Consider the following 19,667-nt stretch of genomic DNA (forward strand, 5'->3'; position numbering starts at 1 on the left):
GGGGGGAAAGAAAAAAAAAAAAGAAGAAAAAAGGGAAAGCCCTGGCAAAGTGACGGCGGAGGCTGGGGGCGGGGGTCTGCCTGGGGGCGGTGGGCTGGGCACTGATCCCTGCCAGCAGCTGGAGCCGCAGCCGGGCCGTGAGCTGCCCGCCCTCCCTGCGCCCATCCCTCCATGCCTGCCTCCCTCCCTCCCTCCCTCTTTCCATCCCTCCCTCTTTCCATCCCTCCCTCCCGGCGTCCCTCCCGAGGCCGGGGGTGGCTGTGCCTGGGTGGGGGCTCTGTCGCTCGGGGGGGCTGAGCGAGCGGCGATGCGAGCGTGAGGCAGCTCCTGCGGCCTGCAGCTCCCGGGAGCGGGGGCTGCCACCCCCATGGGGGTCCCGACCCCGGGCTGAGACCCCCTGACCCGGCGGGATGGTGGAGGAGAGCGCGGCCGCGGCGGCGCGGGGGTCGCGGCGGGGTCGCTGCCGGCCCCCCCCCGCCCCCAGCCCCCGGAGGCTGTGGAGCGTGGAGCGCTCCGGGAGGGGCTGGCGCCTGGAGCGGCCGGTCGGGGTGGACTGCAGCTCCCCCGAGCCGCGCTGCATCTGGCTGAGCAGCCTGCGCCGCCACGCCGCCGCCCCCGACCCCCGGGCGACCCCCGCGCCCCGGCCGAGAACCGAGCGGTGCCGCCGGGTGAGAGCCGCGAGCCGGGAGCGGGCCGGGGGGAGGATTTGGAACCGCGGGGAGGGGTCTCAGGAGGGCGGTGGGGTGTCTGTCACAGCGCCCCGGTGCCGGTGTGTCCCCTTCGTCGCCAGGGCTGGGGTCAGGGTCCGGGTCCTGCTGTGCCGTGTCCGGGGGTGGGGACGAATCCCGAGGCCAGAGTGGGGACAAATCCCGAGGCCAGGGTGCGGGGACAAATCCCGAGGCCAGGGTGCGGGGACAGCGCCCCTTTGTTCGGCAGGAGCGGGACACCCGCAGGAGGTTCCTGTCCCCAGCGTGTCCCCGCGGGGGTGGCTCGGTGACGTGGGGGACAGGGGCTCGGTGACACCTGTGCTGCGAGGTGGAGGGACACAGGACACTGGGGTGACCCAGCTGGGGGTCTGGATGTCACAGGATGACCGAGGGGCTGTCCCCATCCCCGCAGCGCTCCTGGGATGGGGACTGGGGAATGCCGGGATGAGGAGCCACCAGGGCCAGGCTAAAATCGAGCCAGAAATTTGGGAGGAGGGACAGGGCTCTGAGGACAAACGGCTGGGGTGACAAACTGTCTGGAGGAGCTGGAGCATCTCAGCCAGCACTGGGTGGCTGCCCAAGGCCACAACTGCAGGCTTCGAAACCCAAAAACCTCCAAATCCGGATGGCGGAGAGGGAAACTGAGGCACGGCAGCCAGGCAGGATGGTCACCTCACACCTGGGGACGCGTCCCCGAGCCGGAGCCGCCCTCCCGGCCGTGACACGGGGACACATCCCTGTCTGCAGCGTGCGAGCCCTCGCCGCCGGGCCTGTCCGTGCCGGTTAAAATCAGCGGGGCACTTTCAGCTGTCAGCTTAAAAATAATCCGGCGAGCCGGGGCCGACACAATGGAGGGCGCAGATGGGGCCGGGCGCCGCCGGGATGCTCCCGGCCCCGGGGCCGAGGGATGGGGTCCCCCGGGAGCGGGGGGCGCCTGTTGCCAGCTGGGTCGGGGTTGTCCCCTGCGACTCGGCGGGCGGGGAGGGGTTGTGCTGCTGGCAGAGGGGTTTTGCCGCTCTCCCGTGGTGGTGTTTGGGGTTCTGTGTGGTTTTGGGGGGACAGTCGATTTTTGGAGGGGGTCGGGGCCGTGGCAGATGTGTGTGGACCCCGTTCTCAGGGGGACAAGACCCCCGTGGCCACCCTGGGGTCCGTGCAGGACGTGCAGGGCAGGGGACACAGCCCGGCCCTGCTGTCTGATCTCCCCACCAGCAGCAAAAAGGCCCACTCAGCACAGGCACACACAAAGGCTTTTTGTGCCTTGTCCCTTTGTGTCCCTTGTCCCCGTCCCCTCCCATCCATCGCTTCCACCCAGACAGCCCCTGAATTTTAACATCCCTCATCCCAGCACGGGCTGGCTCTGGCTGCCAGGACTCGGGCAGGGTCCCTGTGGATCCCTGCTTGGATCCCTGCTTGGATCCTGCCTGGATCCCTGCCTGGATCCTGCCTGGATCTCTGCCTGGATCCTGCGTGGATCCTGCGTGGATCCTGCCTGGACTCTGCCTGGATCCTGCCTGGATCCTGCCTGGATCTGCCTGTCCCTCCCGCTCCCACATTCCCAATTCCCCCGGGTTTGGTGGGGCCGGGTGGTGCCAGGACATCAGGCGGTGCCCTCTGCTCCCACCCCCGCCAGATGTGCTGCCAGATGTGCGGCCGTGGGGAGCAGCACCGGCCCTCACTGGGGCTGTGCTGAGCCCTCCCAAACCCATCCCACCCGCACTCCAAGCTCCTGGAATTGGGAACCCAGGGGCTCATCCCAGGTGTTGGCACTCCGGCTGTTCCTCCAAGCTCCTCGGTGCCAGGAGAGGTGCCCGTGGCTGCCCTGGCTGTGCCACAGCCCCATTCCCTCCCCAGGCACTGGCACGGGGAGCTGTGGGATGGAACCACGTCCCCTTGGCCTGTTCTGCTGCTCTGGGCAGTGTCCCCTGCCAGGTCCCAAGGCGCTGCCAGGTCCCTGCCCCGTTTTGGGAAGCCTCACTGGTCCCACCACCTCCCGGGCGGCTCTTTCCGCCTTTGCCCGAGGTTGTTGCTGTGGCATGGGGACCTTTTGTCCCCAAGTGCCACATCCCGTCCCCTCATCTCCCCTCCTGGGTCCCATCCAGACCCCCAGGCACAGCTCATTTATTTTGATTTCCTTTCTATTCATCTCCTTCCCAAAGGCCCCACAGGAGGAGTCGGGGTTGGGGGGGGAGAGGCTGGAATTCGCTGGTGGGGGGCTGGGATTAGGGATGGGGTGGAGGTTTAGGAACGGGACAGCTTTTTGGGCAGAGCTCAGCCCCCCACATGGGGCTCAGGAGCACATGGGGGTGACGCCTTTTCCTTGTCCTTGTCCCTGCAGCCGACGCCGGGCCGGAGAGATGGGGCGTCCCCGAACGCCAACGCGCCCCCGGAGGGGGGGTCCTTCCCCTGGGTGGGGCCCAAGACGGTGGCGCTGCGGAAGAGCCCCCAGGGCGGCTTCGGCTTCACCCTGCGCCACTTCATCGTGTACCCCCCGGAGTCGGCCGTGTACTCGGCCAAGGTAGGGCTGGATCCCGGGAATGCCGCGGGGGAAGCGCTGGGTGCGGGACGAGGGCCGGGGGTGGGCAGGGGGTGAGGAGTGCAGCGACCATCGCCTGCTTTTTGGGATTCCTGGAGCTGCCCCCGCCTGCCAAGGTGATCACCCCCCCCCCGCCGTGGGGATCCCACCCTGGGATGGAGGAGCCCGTGGGGCTGCTGGAGCTGCTGGAAGATGAGTTCTGAGCAAGCAGCACCTCTGGAGACATCCCAGAGCCTTTTGGGATATGGGATTGTGTGTGGGAACGGAGAGGATCCCCCAGCTCCCAACAACGGCTGCGGCACCTCTGGGAAGAGCAGGAAAAGTCACCTCGGAGACAACCAGGGCTGATGGATTTTTGGCTCCCACTTTCCTGACTGTTGGTGGAGATTTTCCTACTGGATCTGCCCTGGGATCTGTGTTTTGGTCACCCCTCTGGGTGACGTCTTTTGGGAGGACACAGCCCTGGCTTGGCACCTCTGAGCCCCGATCTGGGCAGTGCCTTTCCCCTGGAGGATGGAGAGATCCCATGGAGCTGCCCAGCAGCAGCTTCCAGCGTGGATGGAGAGCCCTGCACACACCCCGAGGCATGAACCAGCTCCAAACTCCTGGAATTCTGCAATTCGGACCCTCCTTCTCTCCCCATTTTCTGTGGATGGCAAGAGGACCGTCTGGGATCTGGGCAGTCCCACCCATCCCTTTCCCGGCTCCAGGCAGGGCAGATCCCTGGCTCATCCCATCCCCCCGGAGCTCCGCAGCTGCCCCACGGCCCCGGCTGCCCCACGGCCCGGGCGCTGGCAGACAGGGAAGTGCCGTGGGAAGTGAGTCACAGGGTGGGGAGAACCGACTCGCCGGAATCCCTGCTCGCCATGCTCCGGCACCTCCGGCTTTTCCCAGGCTCCTCATTCTGCCTCTCCAACCCCTTCCGGCCTTCCTGCGCCGGGAACGCGGCCCCGTCCCCGCCAGCGTGACTCTGCCGGGGAGATTTTGTCATGGGAACGGCCTGAAGCTCCTCCAAACCCGCTCCCAGCTCTCCTCTGCCTTCCAAAAATTGCTCCTGCCCCGCTGGGCACCGGGCTGAGCCCTGCCCGGGCGGCAGCACCCGGGGCCGCGTGGGATGGAGCGGGATCAGCGCCGGGAGCGGGAGATGCTCTTGGAAAGAAGCTGGGAATTGCTCCCGGCCGCCGTGCGAGCGGAGCCGGCGGGGCAGGGCGCGGTGGGGCCGCCTCAGCAGCGGCAGCAGCCGCGGGGGCCGGCACCCCGCCAGCTCCGGGGGCTGAGTTTCGGTGGCTTGACTCAGCAGGGAGGGGACCGCAGCCGCGCTGGCCGCGCTCATCGCCCTGGCAGCCGGGCCGCCGGGGTGCCCCCGGGGCCGGGAAGGGCTCTGGGGTGCCGCAGGGCGAGGACGGGCAGGGAGGGGCTGAGCCCGTGCCCGCGGGGGCTCTCGGCGGCCCCACGGGCTCGCTGTGCCCTGCAGAGGCCGTGGGATGTGGCTTTTCCTCGGGCACCTGCGGTGGTGCCCTGCTGGCTGCTCCTTGTCGCTGGCAATGTCGCACACTGGGGGGACCTGGCACCTTGGCGACACCAGGGCTGTGTCCCCACCGCCTGGGGGATGGGGCCAGGCCTGTGCTCCCAGCCTGGCATGAGAAAATCCGGCGCTGGTGGAGGGAGAATTCCCCCTCCGGGTGCCCAGATCCCTTCCTGGGGGGACGTGAGATCCACCCTGTGCCCCACCCCAACCTGGCACCCCCTGCCCGGGCAGCGAGGCTCTGCTGGCGCTCCCCACGGGGGGTTTGGGTTAAAGGGCAGGGATTTGGCACAATTCCCACCCCACGGCACAGATCAGTGCCCACCGCAGCCCTGGCAGCCCCTGCCGTGCGCCGGGAGGGGCAGGGATGGGCAGGGATGAGGATTCCTCCGGGATGGGGTGGATCCCTCCCCTGGAACCCCACGGCAGGGCTCGGCTGCCCGCTGTGAAGGGTGAGGTGCCACCCCGGGGCTGGCAGGGCCCCTTCCCGCTCCCCTGCCCCAAAGCCGGCCCCACACCGGCAGCTGGCTGCGGGGGCTGCGCGGGTCCCGCTGCCGGAGCCGGATACGGTGTCAGGAGGTAATTTTAGCCGGGGGCGGCGGAGGGCAGAGGGACGCGCCCGTCCGGCGGGGGGCTTCGCGGGGCTGCCACCCCCCTGTCCCCTCCCGGCCCCCTCGTCACGGCCCTGCCACCGAATCAATGGTTTTCTCTCTCTTTTTTTTTTTTTTTTTTTTTTTTTTTTTTTTGGGGGGGGGGGGGCAAGGAGGAGAATGGGAACCGAGCAGGTGAGCAGCGACATGGGGACCCGGGGGACAGCGGCACAGGGTGGCACAGGGTGGCACAGGGGAGAGTGCTTTGGTGGCAGCTTGGTGGCCCTTGGCACCGGCGATGGGCTCGGTGTCCCCAACCCCCCGGGAGCTTTGCGGGATGTCACCCCCGAGGGGATGCCGTGTGGCCAGCACCGGCCCCGGGCAGCGCGGGCTCTCTGGGGACAGGGACGCTGTCCCCTCCCGGAGGCTCAGGGTGACGTGAGCGAATGTGAAGGTGTCAGAACGGATCGGCGCTGGCGCGGTGACGCGGCGGTGCCAGAGCTGGCACCCGGCACCCGGCGGGGCTGGGGGGCCCCGACCTCGCTCCGGGTGGGATTTGGGGTCTCCGGTGGGCACCGCGCCCGCCTGGCAGCACCCGGTGGCTTCGGCTCTCGGGGGTGGCGGGACCGGGGGTCTGGGGGAGGACAGGAGGTGACTCCCCCGCCACGGGAGGGTGCTGGCTGTGGTGGCAGCTCCCTGACACGCTGTCCCCACGGAGCAGGTCCCCCCCGGAGCCGCCTGGAGCCCATGGACACGATCTTCGTGAAGAACGTGCGGGAGGACGGCCCGGCGCACCAGGCGGGGCTGCGCACGGGTGAGCGGGGACGCGGAGCCGGGGGCGGCTCCCGGCTGCTCGCGGGATCCCGGCAATGCTCCGCCTCCTCTGCCGGGGAATTTCTCGCTTATTCTGCTCTTTTTCTGGCGTTCCTGCTCTTTTCTGTCCTTCTCTCTGGGTCTGAGAGCGCTCTGCTCTCTCTGGTGCTCAGAGCAGCCTTGGGGACCCCGGGGGTTCCCCTGGGTTTGGGGTCCCCTTTGCTCCCTTTGCCACGCGGGTTCTGGCAGGGGTCTGCTCAAACCCTGCCCTGGGTGACCGTGGGGACCTCCAGGTGCCAGCCCTCGCTCGTGGTGACACTGTCCCCTTCCCGGCCTCTGCAGGTGACCGGCTGGTCAAGGTGAACGGGGAGAGCATCATCGGGAAAACCTACTCCCAGGTGATCGCCCTGATCCAGAACAGGTGAGCGCCCCTCCCGGGAGGGGAGGTGACAGCAGGGGGACACCTCACAGCAGGCTCTGTCCCTCTGGATGTCACTGGGATGACAGGGGCCCTGAGGCGCTTGGGTGACCAGGGACAGGCAGCAAGGTGCTGTCACCATCCCGTGGGGACAGGGACGTTCACCTTGGGGGGATCCAGCCAGGTGTGAGCTTGGGGACAGGTGGGACTGACCCCTCTGTCCCCTGTCCCACAGTGACGATGTGCTGGAGCTCTCCATCATGCCCAAGGACGAGGACATCCTCCAGCTGGTGAGTTTGCTGGGCAGGTGCCTTGGGAACACTTGGGGACACTTGGGGACACTTGGGGCACTTGGGGACAGGGCTCCCCCAGCATGCCTGGACGAGCAATGGGTGCAGAACTGGGGGTGCAGAACTGGGGGTACTGGGGCAGGAACGAGGGGGATGACCCCTGTGATTTTGGGGGGAGCACCGTCAGGCACAGCTGGAGGATGAATTGTCCCAGGTCCCTGCAGTGGGCATGCGGAGGATTGTGACCCTGTCCCCCTCCCTGACCCGCTGTCCCCCCCTCCCCAGGCCTATTCCCAGGACGCTTACCTGAAGGGCAACGAGCCGTACTCCGGGGGGGCTCAGAGCATCCCCGAGCCCCCTCCCATCTGCTACCCACGGAAAACGTACCCCTTCCAGGCCCGGGGTGCCGAGCCCGCCGCGGGCCAGCCGCCGGACCCCCGCGCCCCCCGCTCGGCCACCACCGGTCCCTCGTCCCCGCTCGGCGCCCGCAGCGACACCGGCGGCAGCCCCGCGCACCGCCCCGAGGAGCTGCAGCCCGGGGGTCCCTCCCCGCGCCCCGCCGCACCCCACGGGCACCCCGGCTCCTTCTCCCGCCCCGCCTGCCCCGCCACCGCCGCATCCTCCGTGCCCGACCGCTACGGGATGTCCCCCGCCACCGCCTCCTGCTACGGCGTCCCCAAGCACCTCCCGGAGCACCGGACTCACTGCGGCTTCAAGGAGGGCACCGGGCGGCCTCCCCGGGACGTGCCGGGTGCCCAGCGTGTGCCCGGTCGCCAGGAGTGCCAGCAGGCGCTGTCGCGCTGGTTCTGCAGCCAGGAGCCGCGGCGCAGCGCCTCGGAGGAGCGGCGGCACGCCATGCCCCGCTACCGCAGCGTGTCCCACGACCGCCTGGGCGGCTCCGGGGCCGCGGCCACCCGGGGCTGGCCCCACAGCGCCTCGCACGACACCCTGCTGCAGCCCAGCCGCGAGGGCTGGGCCCCCCGCGCCCGCTCCGACCACTACCTGGGCAGGTACGGGCGCTCCATGGAGGCGCTGGAGCCCGGCGCGCTGCTCTCCTCGCACCTCGACCGCTCCGCCTGGCCGCCCGAGAGGCTCTGCCGGGCCGCTGTCGCTGTCACCGCCGCCGCCGGGCAGCCCGTCCCGCCCGGCTCCTTCGCCGCTTCCTCCTCGTCCTCCTCCTCCTCGTCGCGGGAGCCGGTGCAGAAGCACCCGTCGCAGCCCAACCTGCAGAGCGTGGATGACTCGGGCTACATCGGCTACCGCAGCTACAGCCCGTCCTTCCAGCGCCGCACCGGGCTGCTGCACGCCCTATCCTGCCGCGACCCGGCCTTCGGGGGGCTGCCCACCTTCAGCATCGCGCAGCGGGCCGTGGCCCCGCTCAGGGACAGCGTGGCCAGCCCCGCCGGCCCCGCCGCCGTGCCCAGCGCGCCCCGGGAGCCGCGGCCCGAGGGCGGCCGCGTGTCCGAGCAGCCGGAGGAGCGCAGGGAGGAGGTGGTGCTGCGGCAGAAGCCGCCCACGGGCCGCAAGGTGCCCGCGCCGCTGCGGCAGATGAACTTTGTGTTCCCCGAGGGGGTGAAGGAGAAGGACATTTGTGACCCCGCGGGGGCCGCGGGCAGAGGGGACAGGCCGGGGAACGAGCGGCCGGGCCGGCGAGTGGCTCCCTTGGCGGCCCCCGAGGACTCGCTGGCGTCCATCCCCTTCATCGGTGAGTGCGGGGGCCTCGCTGGTCACCTCCGGGAAGGGATTTGGGAGGTCCCGTGCCAGGGAGGGCACGTCTGGGGGTCAGGAGTCCAGAGCATCCATCTGTGGCCAGCCTGGAGATGGGAAGGGCCAGCAGTGCCTGCAATGCCTGGCACTCCACAGTGCCCTGCACCCCACAGTGTCCTGCACCCCACAGTGCCCCGCACCCCACAATATCCCACACCCCACAATATCCCACACCCCACACCCCACACCCCACAGTACCCTGCACCCCTCTGGATTTTCTGTCCCCAAGCAGGCCCAGGGTTGGTGATGGGGTGCCACAGTTTGGGTTTCAGCACCCTCATCCTTTCCTCTTGCCCTGCGCCCCCTGCCCAGATGGTGTGAACCCTGGTGCCCCTTACTGGTGTGAACTGGAGCCCTGCACGCTCCTGCCCCGCTCTGAGGTGGGGACAGGGCTGTCCCTGTCCCTGTCCCTGTCCCTGCCCCTGTCCCTGTCTCACCTGGGAGCTCCCTGCCCGAGGTGGGGACAGGGCTGTCCCTGCCCCTGTCCCTGTCTCACCTGGGAGCTCCCTGCCCAGACCCAGCTGGGTTTGGGAAGCCCAGCTCTGCCCTGTCACTGGATGGGATGGGGAGGGGATGGAGCGGGGATGGGGGTCTCAGGGTTGCTGTGGGTGAGGGTCCGGGTGCCCCATCAGCTCCTGGGGGTGGCAGCGTGTCCCCAGCCCAGCCCTGACACCAAACCCACCATCCTCAGAAATGCTGGAGGGTCCCAGCAGGGCCTTCCCCTGCCCCAGGCCCCCCTCCAACACTGCCCACCCCCCTCACAGACGAACCCACCAGCCCCAGCATCGACCTGAAGGCCAAGCACGTCCCGGCCTCCTCGGTGGTGTCCAGCGCCATGAACTCGGCGCCCGCCATGGCCACCAGCCCTGCTTCACCCACCTTCGCCTTCGCCCTGTCCCGGCACTACTCCCAGGACTGCAGTAAGTGCTGGGGAGGGGGAACCGCCCTGGGAGTGTCAGAGGGGAGCAGCCCCCCGCCCCAGAGCCCTGCCCGGAGCTGAGCAGGGCGGGTTTGCCCCCTCCCCACCGCAGGCAGCATCAAGGCCGGCCGCCGCTCCTCCTACCTGCTGGCCATCACCACCGAGCGCTCCAAGTCCTGCGACGACGGTCTGAACGCATTTCGGGATGAGGGGAAGATCCTAAGGTAGGGCCGGAGCCCCCTCCCAGTCCCAAAGCCCCCCACTCCCACCGTCTCCCTCTGACGGGGGCTGCTCTCCCCCCAGGAGGATGCCCAGCCGGGTCCCCAGCCTCCGCATGCTGAGGAGCTTCTTCACCGATGGGGTGAGTGCCGTGCTGGGGGCTGCCCTAAAGGAACGGGGGGGCTCCCTGGGGGAGAAGGGGGTGCCGATGGCCTCACCCCAACACCTCCCTCCGGCCCCTCGCAGTCTCTGGACAGCCTGGGCACGTCCGAAGACGCCCGTTCCAAAAGACACTCGACCTCCGACCTCTCGGACGTGCCGTTCAGCGCCGTGAGGAAGGAGGGCTGGCTCCACTGCAAGCAGATCCTCACCAAAAAGGGGAAGGTAGGCGGGGGGCGCCCCCAGCCCGGAGCCCCGCGGCCGCGCGGGGGCCGCTCCCTGAGGCCGGCGCTCCATCCCTTCTCCCCGCAGAAGGTCGGTGGAGGCATCCGGCAGTGGAAGCGCGTCTTCGCCGTGCTGCGCACGCACTCGCTGTACCTGTGCAAGGACAGGCGGGAGGCGGCGACCTGCGCCCCGGCCCCAGGTGAGGAGGAGCCGCCGATCAGCATCCAAGCGTGCCTGGTGGACATCTCCTACAGCGAGACCAAGAGGAAGCACGTCTTCCGCCTGACGACCGCTGACTTCTGTGAATATCTCTTTCAGGCAGAGGATCGGGAAGACATGCTGGCCTGGATCAAAGTCATCAGGGAGAACAGCAAGGCTGAGGGCGAGGTGAGAGCCACATGGGGCTCCCGGCTGCCTCTGGCTCTCCCGGCACTAACCGCCTCGGCTCTCTCCAGCTCTTTGCCTTGTGCTGCTTCCCCAGGCCACGGCCAGGCCCGTGCCGTGCTCCCAGGGGTGCGCGGGGGCTCGTGGCTCCCAAGAAGAGCGTGGCCCTGCGGCCTCGGCCGGGGCAGGGTGCGTGGGATGCTCGGCAGAGGGGCCGTGGCTCTGCAGGCGGGGCCGGTGCCGGTGCCGGATCCGCCGTGTCGGTGCTTGGTTGTGCGGTGGCAGAGGAGCCTGCGCGGCTCTGCCAAGGTCTGGTGTGGCTGTGCCAGGGCGTGTCCTGGCTTTGGTGAGGTGCGACGTGGCTGTGCCGTAGTGCACAGTGCCATAGTGTGATGTGTTCCTGTCACAGTGCGATGTGGCTGTGCCGTGGTTTGACATGTTCCTGCCGTGGTTTGACGTGGCTGTGCCAGGGTGTTGCCTGTCCCTGCCATGGTGCAATGTGGCTCTGCCGTGGTTTGACGTGGTTCTGCCACAGTGTGGCCTGTCCCTGCCATGGTGTGGCCTGTCCCTGCCTGGTTTGACGTGGCTCTGCCTGGTTTGACGTGGCTGTGTTCATGGAGAGAGGGGCACGGTGCCCGTGTGGTGCTGCCGAGGCTGAGCCCTCCCTGGGCAGCCGTGGCTGTGCGAGGTCTCTCGGGTGTGAGATGGGCAGAGCCGCCCCGGGGCCGCTCTGGGCTCCAGCGGTGGATCGGCGGGATGGCCGTGCCAGCGCTGGGCTGGCTGCAGTGCCACGGTGGCTCGGTGGCTCAGTGGCTCGGTTTGGTGGCAGTGGTCAGGCCGGGCTTGTGGCAGGCTCCGGCCCTGGAGGGCGCGTTGAGCTCGGCGCGGTCTCTGGCTGTCTGTGGCACAGCTCTGTGCCAGAGGGCACAGGGGGCTCGGCAGGGACGCTGCTGCTGGGTCAGAACCAGATGGTGCTGCCAGGTTGGAACCAGATGGTGCTGGAGCTGGAGGTTGGAACTGGATGGTGCTGCCAGGTTGGAACTGGATGGTGCTGCTGGGTTGAAGCTGCTGCCGGGTCAGAACCGGATAGTGCTGCTGGGTTAGAACTGGACAGTGCTGCTGGGTCAGAGCTGGACGGTGCTGCTGGGTCAGAACCGGATAGTGCTGCCGGGTCAGAGCCGGACAGTGCTGCTGTGGTTGGAACCAGACAGTGCTGCTGGGTTAGAACCGGACAGTGCTGCTGGGTCAGAGCCGGACAGTGCTGCCGGGTCAGAGCCGGACAGTGCTGCTGGGTCAGAACCGGACAGTGCTGCTGGGTCAGAGCCGGACAGTGCTGCTGGGTCAGAACCGGACAGTGCTGCTGGGTTAGAACGGGATGGTGCTGCTGGGTCAGAGCCGGACAGTGCTGCTGGGGCAGAACTGGACAGTGCTGCTGGGTCGGAACCAGACAGTGCTGCCGGGTCGGAACCGGTGCTCCAGTGCTGGAACACCTGCAGTTTTCTGGGCAAACCCGGTGCTGCGGGGAGCGTCCTGCAGGGATGGCTCGGTGCCCGCGGAGGCTGCGCGGTGCAGCGGCGCGGGTCGGAGGAGATGTGCGTGCTGTGGAAGGACACACCTGTGTCCAGCTCGGACCCCGCTCCGAGGCCTGGAGCGATGGACAGCAGCGGGGCTGTCCCGGGCAGCGGGGACCTGGTGCTGCCCTTGCCTGGTGCCACCCAGCCCCGCCCGGCGCCCAGCAGAGCGTGGACTTGCCCGAGGATGTCCGGTGGACGCGCTGCTCAAGCTCTCCCTTCCCCTCTTCTCTCTGCCTCCCCAGGACCCCGGTTTTGCCAGCCAAGCCCTTATCAGCAAGAAGTTAAACGACTACCGGAAAGTGAGGTACGGACCGGGGTGGTGGGCACCGAGACGCCGGGGCGTTGGTCACCCTGGGGTGACGGTGACGGAGCAAAGCCAGCGGCTCCCTGGATGGGGCAGTGATGGAAGAGCGTGGCCTGGGGTCAGCCAGAGTGGCACCTGGCTCTTGTAACCAGGGTTGGAGCAGCCCGGCGCTCCCCAGGCTCTCTGCAGGGTGCCGGGAAGGCTGGGAGTGGTGCTGGCAGTGCTCACTGGGAGGTTTTGTGCCAGGCTGGTGCCCCTGGCCGTGCCCCACCTGAGCCCTGCCCGCTCTCCCTGCAGCCCTGCGGGCACCAAGCCCGACTCGTCGCCCAAGGGCCCTCGTGGGCTGGGGATCCGAGCCGAGTTCCTGAAGCAGACGGGAACCAGCGCGCCCCGGTCCCCCCGGCAGGACGCAGCTGTCACAAAAGGTACGTGGGACACCCCAGAACAGCAAACCCGGGCTGCTTCCAGGGCTGCTGTGGTGCTTATCCCTGTAGGGCTGCCCTTCCCATTTACCCCAAGTGATCCTGTGGGTTTTTCCCCCCGCCCCAGATGAAAGCAGCTCCCAAAAAGCCCCGTGGGGCATCAACATCATGAAGAAGAACAAGAAATCTGCCCCGCGCGCCTTCGGCGTGAGGCTGGAGGATTGTCAGCCTGCCCCGGACAACAAGGTAGGGCTGTGCCACCACCGCCAGCCCTCGGGGACTCTGCACAGGCCTGGCACGCCCTGAGCCCGTCCCTGTCCCTGCAGAACGTGCCCCTGATCGTGGAAGCGTGCTGCAAGGTGGTGGAGGACCGGGGGCTGGAGTACATGGGCATCTACCGCGTGCCCGGCAACAACGCCGTGGTGTCCAGCCTGCAGGAGCAGCTCAACAAGGGAGCCACCGAGATCAACCTGCAGGACGAGGTGAGGGCAGGGCAGGTGACTGTCCCCATGGCTGGCCCCATCCTGTTCCCCATCCCTATCATGCCTCTGGAATGTTCTCCTGGTCTGTGTCATCATCCCTGTCCCCATCATCATCCCTGTGCCCGTCATCATCCCAGTCCTTGTTATCATCCGTGTTCCTGTCATCACCCCTGTCCCCATCATCCCTGTCCTGTCATCCTTGTCCCCATTATCACAGTCCCATCATTGTCATCCCTGTTCCTGTTATCCTTGTCCCCATCATCCCTGTCCCTTCCTCCTTGTCCCTGTTATCTCTGTCCCCATCATCATCCCTGTCCCACTGTTCCTGTCCCGTTGTCCCTGTCCCTATCACCCCTGTCCCATTATCCCTGTCCCCACTGTCCCCACCATCCCTGTCCCCATTGTCCCCACTGCCCCCTCCATCCCTGTCCTCGTTGTCCCCTCCATCCCTGTCCCCACTGTCCCCTCCATCCCTGTCCCCACTGTCCCCATTGTCCCCTCCATCCCTGTCCCCACTGTCCCCATTGTCCCCTCCATCCCTGTCCCCACTGTCCCCTCCATCCCTGTCCCGACTGTCCCCACTGTCCCCTCCCTCCCTGTTCCCATTGTCCCCACTGTCCCCTCCATCCCTGTCCCCTCCATTCCCGTTTCCGTCCCCCGGAGTGGTGGCGCCGCCTGGCGGTGGCTGCCAGCACTGTCGGTGACATCCTGGGGACACTTCTGTCCCCTCGCGTCTCGCCAGCCGCTGCGGTGGCTCGGGACCTTCCGTGCCTGTGACCGAGGCTGTCCCTGGTTTGGGGACTTCATGCGCTGTCCCCTGGGTGTCCCTGGTTGTCCCTCTGAGCAGCCTCTTCTGTCCCCCGCAGCGGTGGCAGGACCTGAACGTCATCAGCAGCCTCCTGAAATCCTTCTTCCGAAAGCTGCCCGAGCCCCTCTTCACCGACGGTGAGTCCCTGTCCCCGGGGCCAGCAGAGCCCCAGACCCCATCCCCCTGTGCTGGGGACAGGCCCCCAGACCCAGTGACACAACCACCCATGGCGTGGGGACAATGCAGGCCCGCTGTCACCAAGGCCGCTTGTCCTTGTCCCTCCTTGCCCTGCAGTGGGACCAGCACTGAGACCCTTCCCCAGTATCTCCAGTGGGTTCACCCGGGGGTCCCTGACTCTGGGGGGTGGTGGCCTGTCCCCTCCACCCTGCTGTGACACCCTCGTGTCCCACTTTCAGATAAATACAACGACTTTATCGAAGCCAACCGCATCGAAGATGCCAGCGAGAGGATGAGGACGCTGCGGAAGCTGGTAGGGACATGGGACAGGGGCTGGGGTGGGGACATTGCCCTGGAGCCCCCTTGGGTGGGGACAGAGGGCAGAGGGGTGACCCAGTGCGTCCCCACAGATCCGGGACCTGCCAGGCCACTACTACGAGACCCTCAAGTTCCTGGTGGGTCACCTGAAGACCATCGCTGACCACTCGGAGAAGAACAAGGTACGGACCCTCCCCACCCCGGGAATCTCCTGCCCCGCCTGGAGCCCCCCGGCCCGGGCTGGGCTGCAGCTCAGAGCCGGCTCTGGGTGCAGATGGAGCCCCGGAACCTGGCGCTGGTGTTCGGCCCCACGCTGGTGCGAACGTCCGAGGACAACATGACCGACATGGTGACGCACATGCCCGACCGCTACAAGATTGTGGAGACCCTCATCCAGCACGTGAGTGGCACCCCTGGCTGGGCAGGGGGGCGGGATCTGCACCCCAAAAAGGGGGACGGAGCTCCTGACCCCTGTCCCGTCTCCCCCACAGTCAGACTGGTTCTTCAGTGACAAGGAGGACAAGGGTGAGAAGGTGAGTCCTGTCCCGCTCAGGGGGTCTCGCAGTGGCTCAGGGGGGTGCAGACCCCCAGCTGGGGGGCTCTTGGCAGCGCCCTGATCCCTTTTTTGCCCCAGCAGACCCCCGTGGATGAGAAGGAGGCTCAGTCCGTGCCCAACATCGAGTACCTGCTGCCCAACATCGGCAGGACCGCGGCGCCCGGCGACGCCGCAGGTGAGGGGTGGCACCCGTGACATCATCCCCTGCACTCCTGGCACCCCAGAGTGCCCCTCCCGACCCTCTGTGCCCCCCACCCACAATCAGTGTGTGCTGGAGTGGGACATCCCAGCGCCCTCCTCTCCAAAACTGGGAACAGCCCCTGGGGGTGCCCGAGGAGCCCCCTGCCCACCCTGCCCTGTCCCCCTTCTCTCCCGTCCCACTCCTTGTCCCCCAGGGCAGCGCCCACCCCGCGGGACCCCCGCCCGTGCCCGCGCTGCCACACCTGGAGGCCGGGAGCCTTTGACGTTGGACTGATTTCTTACCTTCTTTCCTTGAACTTCTCTGTGCTGTCCTCTTCCTCCTCCTCCTCCTCTTCCTCCTGCAGCGGATCTCCTCGAGAGCTAGAGCGGGTACAGTCTGATCCCGGGTGCATTGCTCACGCACTAACCCCTGGGGGGACCACGAGAGAGGGGGAGCAGGGGGACACCGGGAGGGGAGGGGACGCTGTCCTGCCTGGCACTGTCCCCAGGGTCCCCAACAGCGGCAGGGGAGCCCCAAATCCTTCTCACTCTGCTTCTCCTTGGCCAGTGCCTGTGGTCGCACCCCGCTGCAGGGATGGGTGTGGGGTGACCCAGAACGCTCAGATTCGGGGGTGCGGGGTTCCCAAAGCCCCGGGAGGGTCAGCACCCCCTTTCTGCCTCCCCCTCTCTCGTGTTCAGCGCTGCTAACCCCGTCCCGGGCATGCGGGGAGGGAGAGGGGTCTGTGTCCTGTCCTTGTCCTTCACACGGCGGCAGCAGAGCCAGGGCTGCCTGTCCTCTCTGTGTCCCCTCTGTGTCCCCTCTGTGTCCCCTCTTTACCCCGTAACCCCCCGGCCTGTCCCAGCCCCCTCCGGCACAGCCCACCCCGCGCCGAGGCTGGCCGTGGCACGGAGCCACCCCCCCGCCCTCCCTCCCGGTGGCGCGGCGGTGGCAGCGTCCTGTCCCTGTCCCCTCTGTGCCCCGTGGCCGCGGGAGGGTTGGGGTCGCACCGCGGGGGTCCCGGCTGTGTGTCCGGGCGGTGTGTGCCTGCGTGTGTCCCCCTTGTCCCCACTCCTCACCCTGGGTGAGGCGAGCAATGCCAGGGACCCCCCCGCGACCACCGGAGCCCCTCCCGGCATGTCCAGCCGGTGTGACAGCCCCGGCATGTCCCCGTCCTGGTTTGGGGGAACGGAGCAGCGTCCCCAGAGAGACCCCAGACCCCTCCCCAGCACATTCCCTCCGCTGGGACCCCTCTAACCCCGCTCTCCCCTCTGCTTTCCAGGCTCCACCCGCAGCGGCTCCGCCAAACCGAAGGTGAGCGGGGTCCCGGGCTGGGGCTGGCAGGGTGGGCACGCGGGGATGGGGACACTCAGCCTGTCCGTGTCGCCGCCACCCCTGACCCCGCTGTCCCCGCGCTCCCAGGGCACGTGGCCGTCGCGCAAAGCGCCGCCGCACCGGGAGCTCCTCGCCATCCCCTTCGTCTCGGCCGCCGCCCGCAAGAGGAAGAAGAGGAGAGAGGCCGAAGGCGTTGGGAGCAGCACCGACGACGACGCGGAGCGCAGGGACAGCCCGGGCCGGCCGCAGGAGCGGGAGGGCCCCGCGGTGACACCCGGCAAAGCCCCCCGCGGCACCGGCACCGAGCCGGCGGCTCCCGGCCCGGCCGGGATGGAGCGGGAATGCTCCGCCGATCCCGCGGGCAGCGGCTCCGAGCCGGCCCCGGACGCCCGCTCCATCGTGTCCGGCTACTCCACGCTGTCCACCATGGACCGCAGCCTGTGCTCCGAGGCGCACTCGGTGGCCGGGAGCCGCGGGGAGGAGGCGGATGACGAGCGCAGCGAGCTCAGCCACATGGAGACGGACACGGAGAGCCGCGAGGGAGCGCGCCAGGCCGGGGGGGGGACAGGCGACGAGGACAAGTCCCCCCCGGGCCGCCCCTCCTTCAACTCGCACCGCCTGATCCAGTGCGACACGCTGGCCCGCAGGAAGCTGGCGCGGCCGCGGCCGGCCGGGGACACCGCGGGGGCGGCCAGCGGCGACGAGCAGAGCTGGGTGGCCCCCGGGCGAGCGTCGCTGCGGGAGCAGCTCCGGCAGCACCTGCGCGGCTCCGCCGATGACACGGGGGTCCGCCTGCGCCGGGCGCACTCCCCCGAGACCCGCCGCAAGAAGAGCAGCTGGCGCCGGCACACCGTGGTGGTGCCCGGCGGCCTCAAGGACCTCAACTTCAACGAGTGGAAGGAGCCGCGGGGACTCGAGGGGACGCCGGGACCCTGTCGCGACAAGGACTCGGGGCTCAGCAGCCTGGAGTCCACCAAAGCGCGGCCCGCGGCTCCGGCCCCGCCTGGCACCGCTGGCCCGGGCGCGGCCACCGAGAGCCCCCCGGGCAGCCCCGGCCCCCCGGCGCCCCTGCGCTTCCCGCAGTGTCTGTGACCCCCCCGGGCCGTGTTTAATTTAAGGACTGTCCCTTGTCCCCGTATTTAATTGTGCTCCGGACGAGCCGCCGGTGTTATTTAACGGGTCCGTGGGGGGACAGAGCCACCTGGTCCCCCCCGCGTTGGGGAGCAGCGGCGGTGCCACCGCGCGGTGCCCCAGCCCCCAGGCGGTGCCAGGAGGCTCACGGGGACTGTCCCCAGTGGTGGCCCTGCTGTCCCCGGCCGCGGCGGAGCGAAGTGCGGGCACTTCCCTGGGGCCGCGGCTGCTGCGGCCGGGACCTGCCCGGGATGGGGACACCGGGGACCCTGGGGACCTCGGTGTCACAGACCCCTGTGTTGAGGGACCCTGGGGACCTTGTCAGAAACCATGGGGACCTCGGTGTCACAGACCTCTGTGTTGAGGGACCCTGGGGACCTTGTCAGAAACCATGGGGACCTCGGTGTCACAGACCCTTGCTCTGGGGAGCCCTGGGGACATCAGGGTCAGAGACCCCTGCCCTGGGGACCCTGGGGACCTCGATGAGAGACCCCTGCCCTGGGGCAGCTTGGGGACATCAGGGTTGGGGACATCAGGGTCAGAGACCCCTGCCCTGGGGACCCTGGGGACCTCGATGAGAGACCCCTGCCCTGGGGCACATCAGGGTCAGAGACATCTGCCCTCGATGACAGACCCCTGCCCTGGGGACCCTGGGGACATCAGGGTCAGAGACCCCTGCCCTGGGGGACCTTGGTGTCAGAGACCCCTGCCCTGGTGACCTTGATGACAGACCCCTGCCCTGGGGACCCTGGGGACTCTCCATGCCCTGAGGACCTTGGGGGTCCCGTCTCAGGGACCGCTCCCCATGTGCTGGTGTCCCTTGGGGACCTCAGCGCTGTCACCCTCACCTGGGGGGGCTCTGCTGAGGGGGGGAGCCAGGGAGGGGGTGGCACTGAGGGGGACACCCGGCGGCAGAGGGGGACACTGCCACCCTTCACCCCCCCGAGCCGCGTGTGGCACGTCCTGGGACGTCCCTGTCCCCTCCCACGGCTGTCCCCTTCCTGCCCCCCAGGCCAGAAGCACTTTAGGAAGGGAGTTTGGGGACCCCCGGCCTGGCCACGCGGGGACACAAGTGCCACCTGGTGTCGCGCCCTGTCACCGTCTCTCCGTGTCGTTCTCATACGTTATGCAAGTACTTGCTGTAAAGTTTGTTTTTCTTTCCTTTTCGATATTTTTGGGGTTGTTTTTTGTCCGTTTCCCCCTGTAAATACCGGCCCTGCCCGTGTAACATATCCCAAAGGATTTATAAGGATTTTTTAAGAAGTTTTGCTCAGCGGAAAGGCCAGCCCCGAGCAGGGGACGTGCTGGACCAGTGGTGACTTTTTAAAACCCTCCTGCATGTCCCCCCAAACCCCTTCCCACCCCATTCCCGGCCCTGTCGGGATCTGCAAAACTGCAAAAAAAAAAACCCCAAACCAACCCGAAAAATCCCCCCTGCTTTGGTCCCCCCACCTCCAGTCTATATATTGGAAATAAACTGGTTATTCAAGGTTTTGCTGGTATTAATTCCCAATTTTTTGATGGGCAGGGACCTCAAATTCCTGGTGCTGGGAATTTTTATTCCTGGATTTATCCATGGGAGGATAAATCTCATTTTTCTCTGAGCCTGTGGGGAGGAAACAACAGAACTAGGGATGCCCCATCCCCATCAAAATTCTCAATTTCTCAATTTTCTCAAATTTCTCAATTCTCAATTTCTCAACATTCAGGGAGAGGGGGTAAAAATGAGGGGAAAAATCGCCAGAAAAAGACAGAAAAAGAGGCAAAAAAAAAAAAAAAAAGGTAATTTTATTAAAGCCAGACACTCTGATAGAAAAGAAAAATTATAAAGGG

At 67.6% G+C, this 19,667-nt stretch overlaps 1 protein-coding gene across 2 annotated transcripts in view; it reads left to right on the plus strand.

Moving 5' to 3' along the window:
* The window catches only part of ARHGAP23 (Rho GTPase activating protein 23), a 34,051-nt gene extending 15,687 nt beyond the window's left edge, over positions 1 to 18,364 (plus strand). For both annotated transcript variants that reach the window (XM_041471599.1, XM_041471598.1), the window contains exons 2-24: positions 3,043 to 3,223; positions 5,527 to 5,550; positions 6,077 to 6,169; positions 6,511 to 6,589; positions 6,822 to 6,876; positions 7,162 to 8,581; positions 9,408 to 9,563; positions 9,675 to 9,786; positions 9,866 to 9,923; positions 10,028 to 10,165; positions 10,253 to 10,552; positions 12,366 to 12,427; positions 12,725 to 12,852; positions 12,977 to 13,095; positions 13,176 to 13,331; positions 14,198 to 14,276; positions 14,556 to 14,629; positions 14,727 to 14,816; positions 14,909 to 15,034; positions 15,126 to 15,167; positions 15,272 to 15,365; positions 16,651 to 16,682; positions 16,791 to 18,364. In XM_041471599.1, coding sequence (XP_041327533.1) covers positions 3,043 to 3,223; positions 5,527 to 5,550; positions 6,077 to 6,169; positions 6,511 to 6,589; positions 6,822 to 6,876; positions 7,162 to 8,581; positions 9,408 to 9,563; positions 9,675 to 9,786; positions 9,866 to 9,923; positions 10,028 to 10,165; positions 10,253 to 10,552; positions 12,366 to 12,427; positions 12,725 to 12,852; positions 12,977 to 13,095; positions 13,176 to 13,331; positions 14,198 to 14,276; positions 14,556 to 14,629; positions 14,727 to 14,816; positions 14,909 to 15,034; positions 15,126 to 15,167; positions 15,272 to 15,365; positions 16,651 to 16,682; positions 16,791 to 17,795 — 4,623 coding nt within the window. In that variant the 3' untranslated portion in view covers positions 17,796 to 18,364. The remainder of the gene's footprint in view (positions 1 to 3,042; positions 3,224 to 5,526; positions 5,551 to 6,076; positions 6,170 to 6,510; positions 6,590 to 6,821; positions 6,877 to 7,161; positions 8,582 to 9,407; positions 9,564 to 9,674; positions 9,787 to 9,865; positions 9,924 to 10,027; positions 10,166 to 10,252; positions 10,553 to 12,365; positions 12,428 to 12,724; positions 12,853 to 12,976; positions 13,096 to 13,175; positions 13,332 to 14,197; positions 14,277 to 14,555; positions 14,630 to 14,726; positions 14,817 to 14,908; positions 15,035 to 15,125; positions 15,168 to 15,271; positions 15,366 to 16,650; positions 16,683 to 16,790) is intronic.
* Positions 18,365 to 19,667: the final 1,303 nt, after the last annotated feature.

Source organism: Pyrgilauda ruficollis, unplaced genomic scaffold (assembly GCF_017590135.1).
Source record: "Pyrgilauda ruficollis isolate IOZ18807 unplaced genomic scaffold, ASM1759013v1 scaffold270, whole genome shotgun sequence".
Taxonomy (NCBI): Eukaryota; Metazoa; Chordata; class Aves; order Passeriformes; family Passeridae; genus Pyrgilauda; species Pyrgilauda ruficollis.